At 40.1% G+C, this 19101-nt stretch overlaps 1 protein-coding gene across 4 annotated transcripts in view; it reads right to left on the bottom strand.

Annotated features, from left to right (window-relative positions):
* Window positions 1-3391: 3391 nt before the first annotated feature.
* The window catches only part of PICALM (phosphatidylinositol binding clathrin assembly protein), a 65734-nt gene continuing 50024 nt past the window's right edge, over window positions 3392-19101 (bottom strand). Inside the window, exons 15-21 of one of the 4 annotated variants that reach the window (XM_058800665.1) lie at window positions 19007-19037; window positions 18103-18202; window positions 16304-16327; window positions 14248-14307; window positions 11820-11924; window positions 5751-5853; window positions 3392-4831 (exon numbers count right to left, since the gene is read on the bottom strand). In XM_058800665.1, coding sequence (XP_058656648.1) covers window positions 5761-5853; window positions 11820-11924; window positions 14248-14307; window positions 16304-16327; window positions 18103-18202; window positions 19007-19037 — 413 coding nt within the window. In that variant the 3' untranslated portion in view covers window positions 3392-4831; window positions 5751-5760. The remainder of the gene's footprint in view (window positions 4832-5750; window positions 5854-11819; window positions 11925-14247; window positions 14308-16303; window positions 16328-18102; window positions 18203-19006; window positions 19038-19101) is intronic. The other 3 variants (XM_058800667.1, XM_058800666.1, XM_058800668.1) reach the window with 3 other exon arrangements.

The raw sequence follows: 19101 nt of genomic DNA, 5'->3' as shown, positions 1-19101 counted from the left end.
GTGATGAAAGGAGCTGCTTACCTCAGCACTCTGCTGTCTTGAACCCTCTCTGAGCGACTGGCTTGTAGTGCTTTATAGTCTGGCTGTGCTGGTGTGATCTCCCCCAGCCTGAGCTGCAGGGAACATGGGTGATTTCACTTTTGGTCTGGTTTTTACGAGGTTTGCAGCCTCCACTGTGGCGAGGTTATATAACAAGGCACTCTGTCCACAGGTTCAGACCTGCACGTTTTGCGAAAGGAGGGTTTAAGAGACTCGTTCTGCAGCATTTGTTCTTGTTTGGCTGCTTTCTGAGAGAGAAGTTATTAAACACTGCTTCTGTGGGCTAAAAGGAGTTTGCCAGAATAAGGTCAAGGCAGAAGGTAATGGACTGAAAAGCTACACCATAGTGACAAGGAGAGAACAGAGAATCTATTGGTGTTAGCATCTTTAGCCACTGATGTTTTGCAGCTGGATGTTCCTCCAAAAAAAGGCTTTTCCTTGGATTTTGAAAGTAAGGATGTTTTTTGCAATACTACATTTCAGGGCTCATGTTCTGCAGTCTCACAAACACCATATTGTTTTAGGACATGACATGGCAACAAGATGCCAACAACTGTTGCCATATGTTGACAACTGAACATTGAGCCATGCTGAAAACTAGGATTTAACTTGGTGCTGGATCTTTGCTCACTTAGTGATTAAAGTAAAACAAGAAGCTAAAATGGTATCAAATACTGCATTTCTAAAAAACTCCAGTACTTGGGCAATTGCTGTAGCTGGCAGAGGGAAGTTCAGCAGTTACTGCCAAGAACAAAGCAGAGATCCATGCTATGAAAATAAACCCAAGACCCCTGTGCTCCTTGTGTACTGCAGCTGCCGGATATCCAAAGCACTATGCTTGCATCCAACTCATTGTCTTTACTCATTATCACTTCACATAGAAATTTAAGCAAGTTGGCTTTTTGTTCCAAGGCTTTTTGATCTTTGCTTCAGGAAATTTCATCATCAGAGAAGGAAGAAAATAATTAAATGTGTTTTACTCGCTCCTAAACTGATCTGTTATCTTGGGAAGGCCATCTCACCGCATTACTCAACCTTCTGGTACAAAAAGGTGCTGAGGAGGTGGCAGCAATGCTACACCTTCAGGGAACCTGCCCAGGGTTTTCTTCTCCCCACTCATTCTCCTGATCCAGCCAGGATGCAGCTGAACAATCAGCTAAGTCCCTCTGCTCTCCAGATTGAACTTGGCAAACAGCAGCATCTCACAGATTTTTCTTGTTGGGCAAATTCAGTGGAAGATGTCAAGCCTGTTTCTGCTCTCTCCACTGTTGTGTGAGATCTCCAAAGGTCAAGTCAAGAGACTGACAACAGGCCAAGGAGCAAGCTCTTGTTCAGTTTACATATGCTGCCATTAGCACTGCTCTTTTGTCTGCATTCAGCACATTTTTTCACTGCCCCTCACATTATCTTGTCAATCTTCTGCTCCCATCAGCATTTACTATCCTTCCCAGTGTTTTTAGCACTTAATTCTCATTTCTCTGCCACAATCTTTATCTCAATTATGTCATGGCCTTTAAGTTGCAATTCATTTATGTTGCTACAAAATTTGTGTTAGGGTCTGTAAATGGGCACTTTTTGTCTAATGAAAGATGCAGGGTTTCACCCTGTCCCTTGTTCTTGCTGAAGGGCTGTTTGGCAGCTGGGAACGTCTGTGACTTATTCTGGCAGTTGGCTGAACTGCCAACTCTGATGTCAAAAAGTCATGCAAAGACAGACTTTAAACATGTCCTGAGGTACCATCTCAGTTTAGTTTGTGACTTTGAAACAAAAAAGAAAAGCAGCAAAGGAATTCAGATCTGTCTTCATATGAAGACTCAACATTAGTGATGTTGGAAACTCAGGAGCTGTTCAAGTTCTTGTTCTGGCAAAAGTAATTGTCTCAAGAGGTAAATCCAGTTGTTTTCATTATAAAATTCCCTAATCTAAAAACAAACAAACAAAAAAAGTGGTTATTCTGACACAGCAGCTCCCTACACAAAACTTCAAGAGGAACCACATCCCCCCAGCAAAGCACTCCATTGTCCTCTGCTTGCTAAGGGCAGGCAGCTTCTCTACACAGTTTGCTCCTGTAGAATAAACAGCCTTTCCACTCAATTCTGAAGAGAACCAGGTTTTCACTACCCCCTATTATCGAAAAGTGCCAGTAATTAAAAAACAAAATACGTCTGTGTGCTGTGCTTTTTAAATTAAGCTGAGTGTGCTATTTCAGTGACACTGAAAGCAAACACTTACTGGGAACAAAGCAAATGAGAACCTACTACTCAGGAAAATTCTCAAGCCAGTTTGTCTCTGAAGAGTAAACCAAAGAGCAAGGGTTTTTAGCAAAGCCTTCAGCAAGAAGGCCTAATCTGCACAGCAGCTGTTTCAAGGAACACAGAGCAACAACGAGTGAGCACTAAAGGGTAACAGGAGTTCAGCATCCCTGCAGAAGACATGGGTTTGGGTGTTCACAATTCTTTGGTACTTTCATGATTTGCAGCCTCAAGTCCACAGCCACACAAAGAGTCCAAGGGATCAAAGAGATCTAGGAACACATCTATCCTCAGCCAAAAGCCTCAAGTTAGACTCTGCAGAGAGCAATGGAGACCTAAGAAGAAAATTAGCATCTGTTTTATCATAACCCGGCTCATCAGGCTCTGGAGGAAGATGAAGGTCTACCTTCTTCACACAAGGTCTGAACAATCTGTTTCTTGGTACTTACTGAGGTAGGTAACAGGTCACAGACCCAACTCAAACAATTCACAATTCACCTTTTTTATATTCTGATCACAAGCAAACTGACCCACACTGAAAGCCCCAGCGGTAGGAAGGCAAAATTTTAGTAAATGTGTATGAAACTCTCCAGATCTGAGTGTGTGTATTACATACTCTGTAATAGGTTCAGGGTTTTTTAAAGTCATGCTTTGAGAAAGAAATTTTAAATCTACTGACCTGTACCGCTCAGTTTATGATACCTTGGCCTCCAGGACAAGCCTCAGGTCGTTGTAAGGAGGAAAGTTCCACTTCTATCAACTCTTCCTGTGTCTAATTACAGAAGGTGGTCTCAGCAAACTGTTCATAGCTTTTCCAGCACTACCTTCTGCTGTAAGATTAGGGAAGATAATAACAATTTTTGGGGACATAGTTATGCTTCTTGGTCAGTTATGAACAGTACAAGTTTATTGCCATGAATAGTTTGAAAAACTAGAATGTGGTGAAATATCACGTTAGGTCAGGAAGGAGGAGACACCTTGTCACTGAGGTGTCCACCGAGGCTGTCCGTGACACCAGCCCAGGGAAGAGACTGCATGGATCACGTCAGCCACAGGTTCAGAGTGCTGCACTTCCTGCAATACAATATGCACGTATGAAATACATTTGGTATTTTATTAAGTAAACAATGCAATTATCAGTGCACATTTTAAGCAGCAAAAAGAAAAGAAGCACCTCAGACTTTCATACCGTAACAAAAGTTCTGTGGAAGCTGCATTTTATTTGAAAATCCACCCATTTTTGCTAACATACATTTTAATATTTTAAACAAAAATAGAATCTGCAGAGACAATGCAGCAAGTATGCTTAATTCATGTACAGAATTGCTTTCGTATCATTGACTATCCTTCTGAAGGCCCCACTCCACCCAAAAGTTATGGTGTATTTACACAAAGCACCGATCAACAGCGCTACTTGAATTCCTCGTGAACTAAATACCCACTAGACATATGTAAGGAAGCTACTTCCCCTTTTTTACTTTTAAAAGGTACATGATCATGAACGAGCCCAATGAAAAGGCTTTCCCCCCCCAACACACAACACCTCAATTTATTTTTTTTTTACAGAAAAGAAGGAAAGTCTTAAAAATGAAAGCAATTCCTCACATTCATCTTGGAAAGGCCTTATAATGTCAAATGTAAAAATAATGACATGCCAAGCACAAAGCAATAAAGTTCCTTCCCAATGCACTAATGCTGAATTAAAAATGTAGTGCTTCTTCTAGTCAGTTAACTGTTCCCTTGCAAAATCCTAGGCACAGAATTGACTATAAGGATTAATGCGTTTTACAGCTCTTCCCTAATTCCCATATATACTGAGAATTCATTAGATTCAGACCTTTAAAATATTTAGTGCTCTGTGTGTCAGCTGAAAAGCATTCTGAATCAGATTCATTCTTTGTGGATAAAAATCAGACATACTGTATACACCCATACTCATTTTCATAAGGAGGTTTTTTTGATACAATATTAATGTTAAATTGATAATCATAAATAAATACAAACAATAATACATAAGGAATGTCTACTGCAAACTGAATATATAATTTTTAAAAAAAGTTAATTTCCATTACTGCTGTGCCTACATTTGTGAGGATTGAAAAGGTAACTGCAGAATTAAGAGTTAGGATTCGACTCTCCCCTGCCCAGAGTCTTGTTTTGAGTTACGGTAAAGGACACATCTCCAATCCAGACAGCATTTCCAAACACCAATATCAATTTCCAGAATAAAGGCTTCTCTGCGTACGTTACCAATTAAGGATATTATTAGAAGCTGAGAGTATTGACTTGTTAGTCACCAGGACAAAAATAGGTCTTGGTCTTAATTCATGGCAATTCTTGGCTTTGTGTTGTGTACTGATGTCTTCTTATGGAGGTGTCCCAGCTTCCTTCATTGGTCTTCATCATTTCACTGCAACACTTAATGGAAGAGGAGAGTTTGAGGGACTGAAGTTCATTTTTTTCCTGGGAGTTTACTGCTGAGCACATCTTTTTGGAAACGTTCCTTTCTCTTCCATCTAACACAGTTACATAAACTGAATCTGGAAAGATGAAAAACCCTGGGGTTAATATGCAACAGAAGTAGGACTTCACTCTAAATCTTTTTTCTTTCCATTCTTCTGATGCCCAAGCTACCCCATGATCTGAAGTTTTGAACAAAAATAAAATATTTTTAAAAAATCAGGGCCAGGAAACAACCAAAAGACATCAGGATGTTCTTCCATCGACACCAGCCTTTAGAATAGCTCTGCATTAAAAATAAAACCCATCTAGTTATCCATGCAATATTGTCACCAGCGGCAGCATAACACAGACCAACACCATTATGAAGAGAACTCAGGGTCATTTTTCATGTTGAACCAGAGAAGTGCACAAAGAAAAGCAGCTGCTGTGTGCAATAAGCCTACTCTCTCTTTATACTACAAATTCTCAAATTTCTTTTTCATGTTTTCACTCATTTTACTATTTAATTCCCACCTGCCCCTGACTGGTCAAAACCAACACAAGTCCTCCACTGCACCTCTGTACCATAATGGATCCCTGGCACATGTGAAACAAGCACCTCCTCCTGCATGAAGGGAACTCTGGCCAAGCCATGGGGAAGCGCACGAGCACCCTGCCAGCAGCACTCGGGGCTCTGCTGCTAACGGGGAACTCTGAACATCTTCCTGATGAGATGGTAAAGACCAGGTAGCACCAGTTCCTTCTCCCTAACTGCAGCAAGTACCACATGAACTGGTTCTATTTCCAATGGACTGAGGCAAAATCACTCAATCGGCCTGTAAACTGCTGAAGTTAAACACAAAGAGTTTCCAAGTCACTTCCACAATGCTTCCAACTCAACAAGATTTGGTTTTATTTCCTTCAGAAACAGTTCTAGCCATGTTAATAAAACCTGAATTAGAACTTTTTTGTTTCATATCACAAACACCAGCATCTCCCAAGAATAATGGACAATACCTAAGTTGTTCTACAAGAAATCCTGGAGAGAGAGCTCTGCAAAGGGATCCTTTCCTGAGGCTCTGTGAGGACTCTGACTGGAAGGGCTGGATGCTGCAGACAGCTAGTAAGAAAGACGACAGAGAAAGGGAAAGAAAAAGAAAACAAGGTCTCAGAATGACAGAATATGAAAGCTAAACGTGTAATGAAAGGACAAGGGGAGGTTAAGAGGCACACTTGGCAGAAGTCAACTATTAAAATAAGGTGTTTGGTCATATGGAAAACAAAGCCTCTTCAATGGTTGGTGTAATGTAGAAACAAGCCAGACATGACCCTCCAGAAAGGAAACACCAGTGGCATTGGCCAAAAAGCAGATACACACTTTCACAGCAGCTTTCTTCAAAGGAAGATACAAAACATTCAGCCTGACTTCTGTGAAACAAGTTAGTCCTCTCCCTGCTTTACTGGGAAAACTACAGCCTGGCAGGGAGAGATGATGCTGGGGTCTGGCCAGAGCATGGCAACTTTCCAGATGGTTTCTCCACAAGAAATAGCTTTCAGCATCTTGTCAAAATAGGATGCATATAAAAAGAGGTTGGATAGCAGAGAATAGTTAATTCTCAATTTGGGACCTAGAAGGAGATATATTCTGTGAATAGGAGAAAAAAGGGAAAAAAAGGCAAAAAGATGAGAGTTTCAACTGCTACTGTGGCCGTTTCAGGTGAGAAATGAAGACTGTGACTGATAGTCTGTACACTCATAAAAATTGCATCCTACAGTCATGTACCTAAAGCAGCACACCACAAACTCAGTCATATAAAGCACATAACTTAAAGGTGGGTAATATTGGCATTCCAACTACTGCTGCTGGGAAAGACCAATAATCTGCAGACTGTACTTGCAGGATTATCTGCTATTTGTTGATTTATTTTTCCTTCTATGTTAGTATTTTTCCTAACAAAAAAGAAAATGGTGTTTTTTTAAATCCTATTTGCCCTTCCTCTGGGTAGAACACACATGTTTCTGCACTTATAAATCAAAGTCAGCATCCTCCAATTTGGGTTCCTCACTGGAACAGTTTGTTCAGAACTGAGTCACTTGCACTCCATGCCCATGACAAAAAACATTGCATGAAGACCTTTTCCTTTGGAAATGCCAGGCACCTGCCAACCTACACATGACAGGAAATCTGCTTATGGGAATTGCTTGCACAAGTGCTCAGAGTGTAAATATTGCCATTACACATTTAAATTTTTCACATGAACGTCTATTTTGGAAACCATATGAGAAGGAGGACTTCCTTCAGGATCAGTACATACTTAATCTGCACTGGAATCTTCACCTCCTCCTGAAACCCCATTCCCAATGGGGCATTCAGATCCAGTCACCATAAATAAATTATGCAAAAGTCATGAGACAGAATGGGAAATGCTTGAGAAGCAGTTTCAGGATGTCAGAATTTCCCCTCTTAAACTTGGTTCTTTCCTTTGGGAAGCCATAGGCAGACTAGTGATATGGTCCAACAGTCCTAACTTCAGCAAGGAATGCCTGCTGCCACTTGATTTCAGGAAACATTCCTCCTCTTCATGGTCAAATGCCTTGAAGTCACATAGATTTCTATCAAACTGAGCTGGCAGATCTCCAACTCATATCAAGTCCAAAGAAACGTCCCAGTTTGAAAGCAGTGTGGAAGACTGGTAGGTTTGGGCCAGTTGTGCAACATCAGTACATAACCCAAACACAGGGGAAATTTCAGGAAGCCTGTTCAAGTTAAAATCTGAGGAAAAAACCTGATAATGCTATTACCTAGATGCCATAATTAAATTCAGCCAGGACTTGCAGTAAATACGCATTTTAACAAAATTCCTTTAATTATCAAAAAGGAGACCTAAAAAAATGCATGGGAAGTATAGTTAGACAGTTTCCTACATTGCACCTCTCCAGATTACTCCAGTTTATAAATAGATCTGAAAGCAAGGACCACTCCTAACAGTTTCTAAGGAGAAGCATTTAAAACAACACTGCTGGCCATCAGTTTCTCTGGAGCTGACCTAACTGGAGCTGTGGATGTAGTGCCCTGCTGCCCAGAGCTGGTGTGATGTGAAATGCACTGCACCACACTGCTCAGACAGCTTAGGCTCACCTCCAGCATCAGCCGGCACTTCTCACTGCCTCCAACAAAGACAAACCTCCCTGGAGTTCCAGTAAAACCTAAGAACCCGTCCATAAGCGAGCATTGGGCTGACTGCCACCATTGGCTACATTCTGGTTTCCCATGAAACGAGTCTGTCCAGCTGTTTTACCATATATTTCAGGGGTAATGTGCCAAAGCAAGCATCTTTAAGGTCTATTTTCTGGCGTAAGTCTGTCCTGAACTTTCTACCCTGTTCTTACAGCTTCAAACACCCCTCAAACCCCCCTCCCTACACCCAGCCAAAAACCAACCACAAAACAGATCCACCAAACCAACTTACGCATTTGCACATTTACCTATTCTCCATCACCCAGGTGATCACTCCTGCTACTTGCCATGTACAAATGGCTGTGTTACAATTTACATAGATGTTGGGAGTGGGTGGAGTGATTTCTTTATTCTTTTTTAACTCTTAAATTTTGCACTACCCATCTGCTTCCCCCTCCTAAGGTTATGTTCCTCTGGGGACACCACACCAGAACATGTGACATGCAAAGGCACACGGATTTGTCCTAATTGTACCATTTTATATTGGCCAACACAACACTGTTGTTGGCTTAACAGCCACTGGGATACTCAGGCCTTGTGATGGGCAGACACATTCCAGCCCCTGTACATCAGTCAAATCTGGCTTGTCAGGGACTTTTGGCATTTGCTGTCCTGTATCACATCTGCCATTCCTCTGCTTGAAGCACTGATTCAGCCTGCCCCCTCCTCAGACACACACACACACACTTCCCCCTCACCAGCTACAATGTCATCAAACAACTCCAACCATTCTCACTGTTCCGGGTAGCACAAGGTAATAAGTTGCAGTGGGTAATGCCCACTATTTTATCATGATGAAAACTTATTTTCTTTGTCAGGTGGGAAATACTGCAAGATAAATATTTTCAAAGAAAAATTACACATCTTTCAAAACTATAAATGCCTTCTTTGCTCAGATTTCCATAGAAGTGACTGTTCTAGTTTCATTCTCAATTATTTCAAATTATTTTTTCCTTAAAAACCAAACTACCTTTGCTTTTGAATGCAACAATTAGGAAAAAAGTTGCAAGCACGTAAAGAGAACACTTGGAAGAGAAACAAAACAGGTATATCTAGAGATAGAAAAAAATTTATTAAGACTAATCCCTGAGAATATCAAGTTATGAACAACAGTTTAATTTATATGGAAACTGCACAACATTAAGATGCCTGTTTCCCCAGTGTGTTCTCAACTCACTACAACTTGGCAATAAAATTTTTGGCAACAACTTCACATCTGTCATCATGCTTTTAAATACCTTTAGCTTTCTTTACTGTAGACAACACCCAAGATCTATCAGGAGACCAGAGGTGATATAATCTGGCGCTTTAAATATGAAAAACAATTTCGTTTTTGGCAAATGATGACACCATGGGCAAAACCAGTAATAGAATAATGGTGTTTACAGTGATCCATGTGGGCAGTTTCAGCTGTGTGGCTTTCAGATAACCATTATTTATTCTTCAAGATTTGTTTACTGACCCCAAGAACACGTTTCTGTTTCTTTTACTTTCCTTTTTCTATTTCTGGCACAACAAGAGCATTAACTAAACTTAAAGTGCAAAATATGCTCTCAGAAGAGCCTCAAGACTCAGCACACAGTAAATTCAGTGTGATAAGAGTGCAATTCCCCTCCATGGCTGTACATTAATAAACTCTACTGTGTATGGGGAAGGTCTCACATACAGCCCTTGTTTCATTTAATATGCTTTACTGACATGAGGGCTCTGAAAGCTTGACACCTTCCAGCAACAAAGACTGTGTGTCTCAGGGAAAAACCCTTCTTGGTCACAGCAAATGCTGACTCAAAGGGTGTGTTTTCAATGAAATTAATTCTCACAGGAGCCAAACATTGTCAGGTAAGAGAATAAATATAGCTCCATACACCTCACTTGTGACTAATTCCTCTTTCTCCTGTTCTGACAGCCAGCTGGGATTCAACCAAAGCCACACCCTGCAATGTCAAATGAAGCAGAAAGGCTCACTGAGCTATTCAGACCCATCTACCTGTTCATAACTGAATTAGGCAGGTAGGCAGGTTTTTTTTTTTAAGGATCATTTCAATTTTTTTTTAATGTAGAGAAAACTCCTATCCTTAAGGATCCTTTTACTTGGTCAATATTTAACAACTGTCATAAACACTATTTGTCCTCTTGAAATGGTATAAAATCCATGTGAAAAATACCAAATCACTTATGTGACAGTGAAGGTGCAAAGCAGGTCTCAGAAGTCTAAGACAAAGCCAGTTGAGAATTGCTAAAGATTTCTTTCTAGCTAAAGAAATCTAACAGCATCTCTTCCAGATAAAGCATTTAGAAGAGATATTTAGAAAAAAACCCTATTCATAAGGCTGTGTTTTGAAGAAGACAATGGGCATACAGCCCACTGGGAGCACACAGCAGAACCCTTCTCATAAAAGGAGCAGACTGGAAAATGCTTGAGGCTCTTTTTAGTTCCAGCTTGCTGCTGAATTCTCTTCCCTCCACAGTCTAGTCCCAAACACTGCAGTTACACCAACCTATACCTAGGTGAAGTCATACATGAATGCTTCTAAACATTCACCTATAGAAACAGAGCTCTTTATAATAAGATCAAAATACAGGCACAATATATTTCATTTTTCTAAGAGAAGGTCTGATGTGCAGAGTGAACTTTGAAAAAGAGGAATGTGATAGGTGAGTAAAACTACACTTGATCCTGGAGTTTCAGTCTGCCAGTTAAACTTGGCTCTGCCTCTAACTCCAGTTCACAAATACAAAGTCTCAAAGATATAAGAATTTTCCAAAAATAGTATGAAGGTGGTCAGGGTTATCCATCCCCTCTTCCTCCTACTTTTTAAAATGTTTTTCTTACCATTAAAAAAACCCTCTCTTTAGATGCCTATTGGGTTATAAAAGTGAGTTCAGACAGAAATTTCCCAGTGACAGATATTTGTAAAACAAACAGTAAAACAAATCAATAACAGGTATGTATTTAAGTCCAATTAGTTCAGAGTGGCCCTTTGGCACACTCATTCCAGCAGGTTAGGTAACAATCTGGACATAGCACATCCTGAGAAACAGGTAACCAGGGGATTTAAGGAACACTCCACTTAAGGTAGCACTTAACAGGGAAAGGTCAGGTAGATCAGTATTGCGATTGCGCATCCTCACTATGTTGCACATGCAGTCTCCTGCAAAACCATGGAGGAACACAAAGCCCACTGGAGACCAGCGTGGTTAAAACCAGATGGACGTGCCACGTGCCTCCCACTGAGGTGCTCAGGACCAACAATGGAGTAGTGGGTTGAATTTTCACCAAGTTTGATGCCACAATTCTTTCAAATCCACCTAATCCAGTCATGGGCATAAAAGGCTACACACACCCTGTCTGGCCCCTGCAAAATGCTATAATACAAGCACACACCTTGCACCTTGGGTACCTTATAATCTAATACTTTCAAATGTAACAGGGAAAAGAACAGTGACACGTATACTCAGGAAAAAGCTGGAATAGCCAATCTCACATAAACACACTCTGAGAGTAAAGCAGCATGGAATATGACTTTGGGGAAAAAGCTCATCTTCAGCAAAGGGCACAGACATGAGCTTTTGCTATTCTTTGTCATTGTCACATTCCCAGAAAAACAATGCCTGAAAAAGACCTATCCTCTTTGGTTCGGTAAAACAAATTTGCTGCTGTCAACATGGATACAAGCAGATAGGAAGCAAGCCTTCCATGAACTTTCCATGAACTTGTGCAATAATTTGCCCAACACAAATAAGAGATATTAATTATATCTAAGTGTAAAATTAGCATATTTAATATACTTCTAAAGAAACTGCCTTGTGTAATTCATTCCCAGCACCAGCAATTTGAATATACACACCTGTGCTCCCGGTACAGGGCCAAAAGGGTTTGGTGGTCTCATGACTGGCTGACTGTATATCAAAGTTGGCTGGGTCATTACTGGTATGCCTCCCATCTGTGATGGCTGAAAAAAACCAGACAGCATCAAATCACACACAGCATTAATACATTTCAAGTATTTCAGGAGATAAAGGAAAATGGCAAATGGGTGAAAAGTCTTGGTCATATTTGAGATATGTAACCACGTGAGATCCTTCTACAATATTCTGCAAATAAAGGTTACTGGAAAGGAACATTAGAGCCTTTCCAAGGAATTTTTCTCAATAACAACAGAGCCCATTCAATCTCTTGCTGCAATGATCTGAAGCACTAAAACACTTGTTAGACAAGCATTTGTGCTGGTCCTTCTGCTCCCCAACGTGAGGTCTGACAGCACCTCCCTGACTGCCTCTGACAGCACAAGCACAGTTTTGGAGACAGCAGTGCAGTGCTGACATAGCTCTGGACAAAATTGAAAACTGAGAGCTGTACATGCAATTAATGTCAAGTAATTATGCAATCAGAGTCAAAGTGTAACCAACACTCCAGCTGAGCAAAATTAGAAGTTTAATGGGTATTAATGGTCTTTAAAGTCAGGTTATATTTAACACAGATGCCTATCTCTGGCACTGCTTTTGGCATTTCCCTCAGGCTTGGGTTGACAGCCAGCAGCAGTCCTACTGAAGCAATCCCCACACCAAGCAGCTTTTTCCTGACTAATCCTGGTAGTGGTGGTACTCTTCCTATCATGCCTACCAGCTGTTTGGGCAATCACAGGGTGAACCCATTCAACAAACTGACCCTAATGAAAATAACTATAAAAAAATATAAGAAGATCTGAACAAGTGCTGGCCCAAGACACAGGAAACAGCAGCCAGGGAATGCCCAGGCACAGTGCTACAGCACTAAACAACCTGCCTGCCCCAGCAAGCTCACGACATGTGGGAACATAAGGAAAAAGCCTGCACTTAGACAGGACTATCCTCAGAACTCTGGCCCTCACTATTGCTTTTATGAAAAACTAAAATGTTAACAGCAAGGGCTGTATATTGAGTCAACATTTCAGAGATTCCTTATGGTAAATGTCTTGAGTAAAGTCTGAATGAGCCAGGGCAGATTTCAGGACATGCTATGGAGCCCAATGGTCATTCTGTAAAGGCCCACCTCACCCACCTGCTCAGATCCTGGACATGTTTGAACAAGCAGCAGCAATTCAGGGTAACAGAGTTCTGTCTCCTTAACTCCAGTTTCTATTTCACACTGGCATTTAAACCCCACAATTAAACATAACACAACAACGTAACATAACAAGCAAGATTACTTTTCGTACATGTTGCCTTCCCCTGCTGCTGACTCAAAATAACCATGAAAATGCTGCTGGTACCACAGGAGCAAAGTTGTGTAGATCAACTTTATATGTAGATCAATGTAGAATCCATACTGACGTTAGTTTAAGCATAACAGCTTTGACCAAGAACATGGGAGTTCATGGATAGGTAACAGGGAATATGATGATATATGATACTCTCCCAAGAGGCCCTCAAAAATATAGTTGGACACTTCTGCAGTTCACTTACTGAGTGTATGTAAGTTATAAGTCATTAAAGCAATTTGGTTATATGATGAAAGATTTAAACTTTTTGTTTCCTTTAATCTGTGAGCATTTAATAGAATAACTGCTTGAAGGAAGTTTTCTTGCCTTTTATTCACCCAGAAAAGCTGTGCTGCATCAAAATCATACTAAAAAGAGCTACGGCATATAATTTCAGAAATATTTTAAAATTTAAGGTAAGAACAAAAATTTGCCAAGCAAAAAGCAGGAAGGTCAGGTTTATGTCAAAAGCCTTGAGGCGCTGGTGTGTCACCAAGAGATCCAACTCTCAACTGAAACTACACCATGTTGCAGTGTCACAAACTTGCACTTCTGTGTGCAAGAATCATCACAGATTCTTGCTCCCAGACCTCAGCAGAAGGTATTTAAGGAAGGCTTCACTTCACCAAGAAAACATTTCTGTTCTGAAAGCAGATATCTATATTGATGCAATAAACTTATTTCTATGCTAAACTTATTTCCTTGCCAATAAGGATCACCAAGAACAGACACTGTGTAATTTTCATAGAATCACAGAATGGTTTGAGTTGGAAGGGACCTTAAACATGATCTAGTCCCATTTTAAGAAGTTTATGAATAAAACAAGTGAAGTAAGGAAGGGTAGACTTAAAAGTTCAGACAAACAGCATGTAAGTGGTTCAGAAAACCAGAAGTTGTTAATTGGTGAGGAATAAATGAATGGGAGTTGAAATTCAGTCTTCAGTAGAACAGTTGAGGAAAACAAGAGCTACCAAACTATAAGCAATCAAACAACATACAGCATGTGCCTGGCTGGAGCTGCAGGAATTGCACTCACCATCACGTAGCCCATCATTCCTGTTGGCGTTGTGGCAGGATAGGCCATTACAGGGGGTGCCTGGTGTGAGAAACAGTGGTGAACTGAGAGGAGAAGAGATCAGCTGCACACTCTAACACATTGCTTTCTAAGGATCACCTGCAGCACTCAGCTTATTATGAACATAGCAAAGAATAAATAGCATTTGCAGTCTGGTGTTAAGAGTGTATCCTAATTATTTCAGATGGAGTACAATACCTAAACTAAAGTTTATAGGCCATCTTGGCAAATCTTTAATAATGTATTTGCTTTTATCATGTTAGGATTCTGGCTGATGAACTAAACTGCATGTACCACTCTCTCAACATCCCGTTTAGAGAACACAGTACAAGACTCAGAGAAGTTTGAGAGAAAATATTTATGAAAGAGAAGCACATTTTTAATCCTATGTAGTATATACTTATATTTCAGTATCAAAAGTAATTGTACACAACAAGTCTTAATAGAGAATTTGACAGACCAAAAGATGAAATTACCATTGCTTCTGCTGGAGGAATTCTCTTTAGCCAGGATGAACACATTATGAGGATTCTCCTAGCAGGCTTTGATATAAATTAGATTCTCACAGGAATAGCCAGTTGGCACTCCCTCTCCCTCACTCACTCCATACACTGCATTTGAACTTGCTAAAAGTCCTCTTAGTACTTGGCAGATACATTTATTACCCTGATGTGCTTACTGTACTTTTATGAAGGTACAGCACTGCTCTCAAAACTGGGGTGAACTTCTGTTTTGTAAACAGCTTGGCAATATTTAGGTAGAAAAACAGCTGATAACTCTTAGAAATTTAAATGAAGATAGTTCTTAATCTCTTAGCCATATTCTTTATTCTACAGTTTATTATCCACTTTCTAAATTAGTATTAACTATTTTAAGGACAAAAAAGTTGGATTTTTTTTCAGACTAAACTGGTGCTTACAGATATTTAGATAACTTGCTATCCACTCCAGCACCTGTTAGTCTACCCTCTTAGAAAAAAACCAGTAATTTTCATGTTTTTGCTGTGGGGATTTCTATTCAAGACAAATACCATAAGCATTTCTTGGTACACAGACATTACTGCTACAGAAAAAAGGCAAATCATAAACCATTAATCATATTGGATTAATTAAAGCAGATAAATTGTTTCATCAGGAATAGGGCATCAGGAAAGCTGCTTCTGAATTCAGTTCAAAGGTATCAGCTGCTTTATTTAATATAGTAGAGCCAGTGCAACTGGCATTTCAATTGCCATGAGAACAGATAGAAAATCATCTGGACAGCATATTTGCAATATATTTCACACAGCAGGCAAAGCTATCCAGAAAATTACAAGTTTTTTTTTGTTTTGCTTGTGTACACACACCTACACAAACATGCTGAATAAACTTATTGTTGAGTGCTCAAATATGGACCTACCACCCTTTAGTTACAGAGTTACCCTGGAATAAAAACAAAGTACAGGGAAAGACCAATATTACTGTTGACATAAAGAAAAAGGTCCTTGGAAATGAAAGCTTGCATTCCTCAGACAGCAAGCACAGGTTAGTTCTTGCCCTCTGTAAACTATCTGCATTAATTTTCTTTCTTCATATGAGTATTAATGACATATTGGTCTCTCCCCACTTAAAAAAATTTAAAAATCAAAATCTACCATAAATGTGGATCAAGTGCCATGTATAACAGAAGCCTGTGAGGTTTCATGCAGTTATTCAAACACGATATTTTTATCTTCATTCAGAATCCACCAAATGCATTAAAGGCAGCACAGACACACACCCCAGCTCTCTGGCAGCAGATGGTACAGTTTAAAGCAAGGAAAAATAATCTTGGTATTTCCCATGCCATCATTCGATTCAAGAGCCTGCACACCACCTATGAAGTTTGTGTATGCTAGGAAAAGCTCAATTTTTGGCACACCAAAGATTTTCAAATGAGAAATGTGTAAATAGCGAGGAGGTTATGAGATTCTGCAACAGCAGTGGTTAATATCAGCATGCCAGTCGATTGCAAAAAGGCTGTGGGTTGTTTCACTTACGTATTGTGGAAAATGCATGCCATTCTGTATTTCCCAGGGAGAACAATTACATAATGCAATAACACTGGATTAGAAGCAAATACTTACACAACAGAATATACACAGATAGCATTTTAGTTCACAAATACATTAAATGTTTATTCCAACACATTCTTGTAATTCAAGTCATTCACTCAGACAACACACCTGTGATACTGTCTGATACTGATGGTATTAGGTTTGACATTGGTTTGCATAGTCCATTTATTTGGTATATGCCTTTTTCATCAAAGATTTTCAAAAGCATATTTACTTAGCAAGCTGCAGCAACTCCACAATAAATGGACCAGCAGAGGAAAACAAAGCTTTTTTTTCCCCCTCACATTATTTCTCTTTCAAGCTTTTTATGTTTATAGAACAGTTTCACAAGAAGTGTCTCAACAGTATCTCTCAATAATAAAAGCTGTTAATTGTAATGACTTATCATCACAAGATGTAGATAGAAGACATGAGTTATTAAACAGATTCAAGCACACAGGTAAACTCAAAACACCAGTCATTAACACAGGTAAGTAGTTACAATTTCTTCAATATCTACATATCCTCCAGTAAGATCCACAAACATATTTCTCCCTAAATAATTGTAGTGAGTTGATAGGGGACGCCTGGTTGATAGGGAAGAGATGGCAGATCCAGGGAGACAAGTTCTATCTTTCCAAATCCACAATGTTGCATTACTGCACTGCAGATTCAACGTCCCCCAGTCAGAATCAGATGCAATAAATCGTTGGGGGCTGTTTTTTACCTGCTCTGCCCATGTACAGCTCTCCAGGTCATTGGTGAAAGGGTGAGTAGGATTCACATGCAAAAATGTTCTGTGAATGTTGTGAAAACTACTTCTGTAAAGCCTTAACATGTAATTAAAAGCCCTCCCCCTACACTGATACCCCAAAATCCTTGCCAATACTACCTGTTAAAACATACATGAACTTGCTCATCAAAACTGACATGGATTAAAAGCAAGTGCACACACCAGGCCAGGAAAGCAGTAGTTATGTACATTACTAAAGCTGTAGTCACAGACACCTCTGCAAGTATCATGGGGCCAGTTCCCAGCCCCAGAGCAGGCCAAGTTACAATGTAATGATCTAAGTGCACCTGTAAGTGCACCCGAAGGACACTTCCACACTTACACCTTTCTAGACTGCCAAATGCCTCCTCACTCCTTGGGATTCCGAATTTTATGTCATAAACTCATACAATGCCCTGCGTTGGAAAGTACTTTGATGGTGACCCTGTTTGAACCCCCCTGCTGTGGACCCAGACACCTTCCACTAGACCAGGCTGCTCAAAGCCCCAGCCAGCCTGGCCTTGAACACTTCCAGGGACTGGGGCTTTCACAGCTTCTCTGGGAAACCCCTGTCAGTGCCTCAACACCTTCACAGTAAAGAATTTCTTCCTCGTATCTAATCTAAACCTGACCTCTGTCAGTTCACAGCCATTGCCCCTTGTCCTGTCTCAATAGGCACTTGAAAAGTCCATTGAGTGAAACCCAAAAAGCCCTACCTCCCAAGAGAGAGGCTGCTCAAACCCTACTGAAGTTGGTGCTAAACTTGCACATCCTATCACAAACTGTTTACTAGAATCACACAGCCAATAAAAACAAATCGCAGTAGCACACAGCTCCAGCTGACCACTTCTTCAATTTTCTATTACCCTTTTAATGCAACTATAGATGATTTTCAAATTCATCCATTACACAAGACCCTGCAGATCTAAATTGCAGGGAACTCACTATTTTAAAATGAGCATTTGCTTACCAACGTTGGAGCGTTCCACGCAGTTGTAGGTGCAATCTTGGGTTGCCAGTTGGAACCACCTGTTAGTTTCTTTTCACCTGGCTGAGTCCAGTTTACATCACTTGAAATAAATTTTTTTTAAAATTGTTAGAAAACATTGGACTTCCTTAAAAAACAGGTAAACACCATTTCCACTTGGGAATGAGGCTTCTTTATTAATGAAGCTCATTTAGCCAAGGGATTGATAAAAAAATTTCATGACAACATGTTTTGGCTTGGAAAAGTAAGAAAAGATGTTCAGCATGAGCCCCCTCAGCATCTCAATCAACTTGCCCAGAATAGGTAAGTTAGTATCTGACTCAGAGCAAGACATTTGAGTAAGATTTCAAAACAGCGTATTAGTTTTCTGCACGATTTCAGAGTTGACACAGATGGTCCCAACAAATTTGAAATTTGCCAATTCCATTTTGCGGCTTTGCTGCTAGAGCTGATGTTCCCTACCCTCAAACACACACACCCTGCTTCAGAATTCACTGGTCTATAGGTCAGCCTCAAGACAGAGGTTGCAGTTTCATAATCTTGAAAACCGCTCTGCTCACACTCAGGTCATACCAAGTATTTAGGGAGTGCTATGACTACCAGCAACAACTACAAAGAAACATTTTGATGAACTATTTTTTTTAATATACCTGAAATCTGAAAGGAATCAGACCCAAGACACCTTGCCTGCTGCTATCATTGTCACTGCCACTCAGTCTACAGTCACCTTCCAATAGCTCTCAACAATTCATTACACCTTGTACACTCCCACATGTCCTCTGAAGGCTAACATTATGATTTGGTATGTACAGGTTTTAACATGCACATTCATGAAAATTTACTATCATGAAAATCCAAATGCTCAACTTCTGTTAAACATACTCACTTTTTAGTAGTTCCATTTCCAATGCCCAAATCTGTCACAAGGGAGAAAAAGAGACTACTGAAATTCTGTTTGTTTAAAAGAAATCACTAAGTATT

Source organism: Ammospiza caudacuta, chromosome 2, assembly GCF_027887145.1.
Source record: "Ammospiza caudacuta isolate bAmmCau1 chromosome 2, bAmmCau1.pri, whole genome shotgun sequence".
NCBI lineage: Eukaryota > Metazoa > Chordata > Aves > Passeriformes > Passerellidae > Ammospiza > Ammospiza caudacuta.
This window is presented reverse-complemented; position numbering and strand designations above follow the sequence as displayed.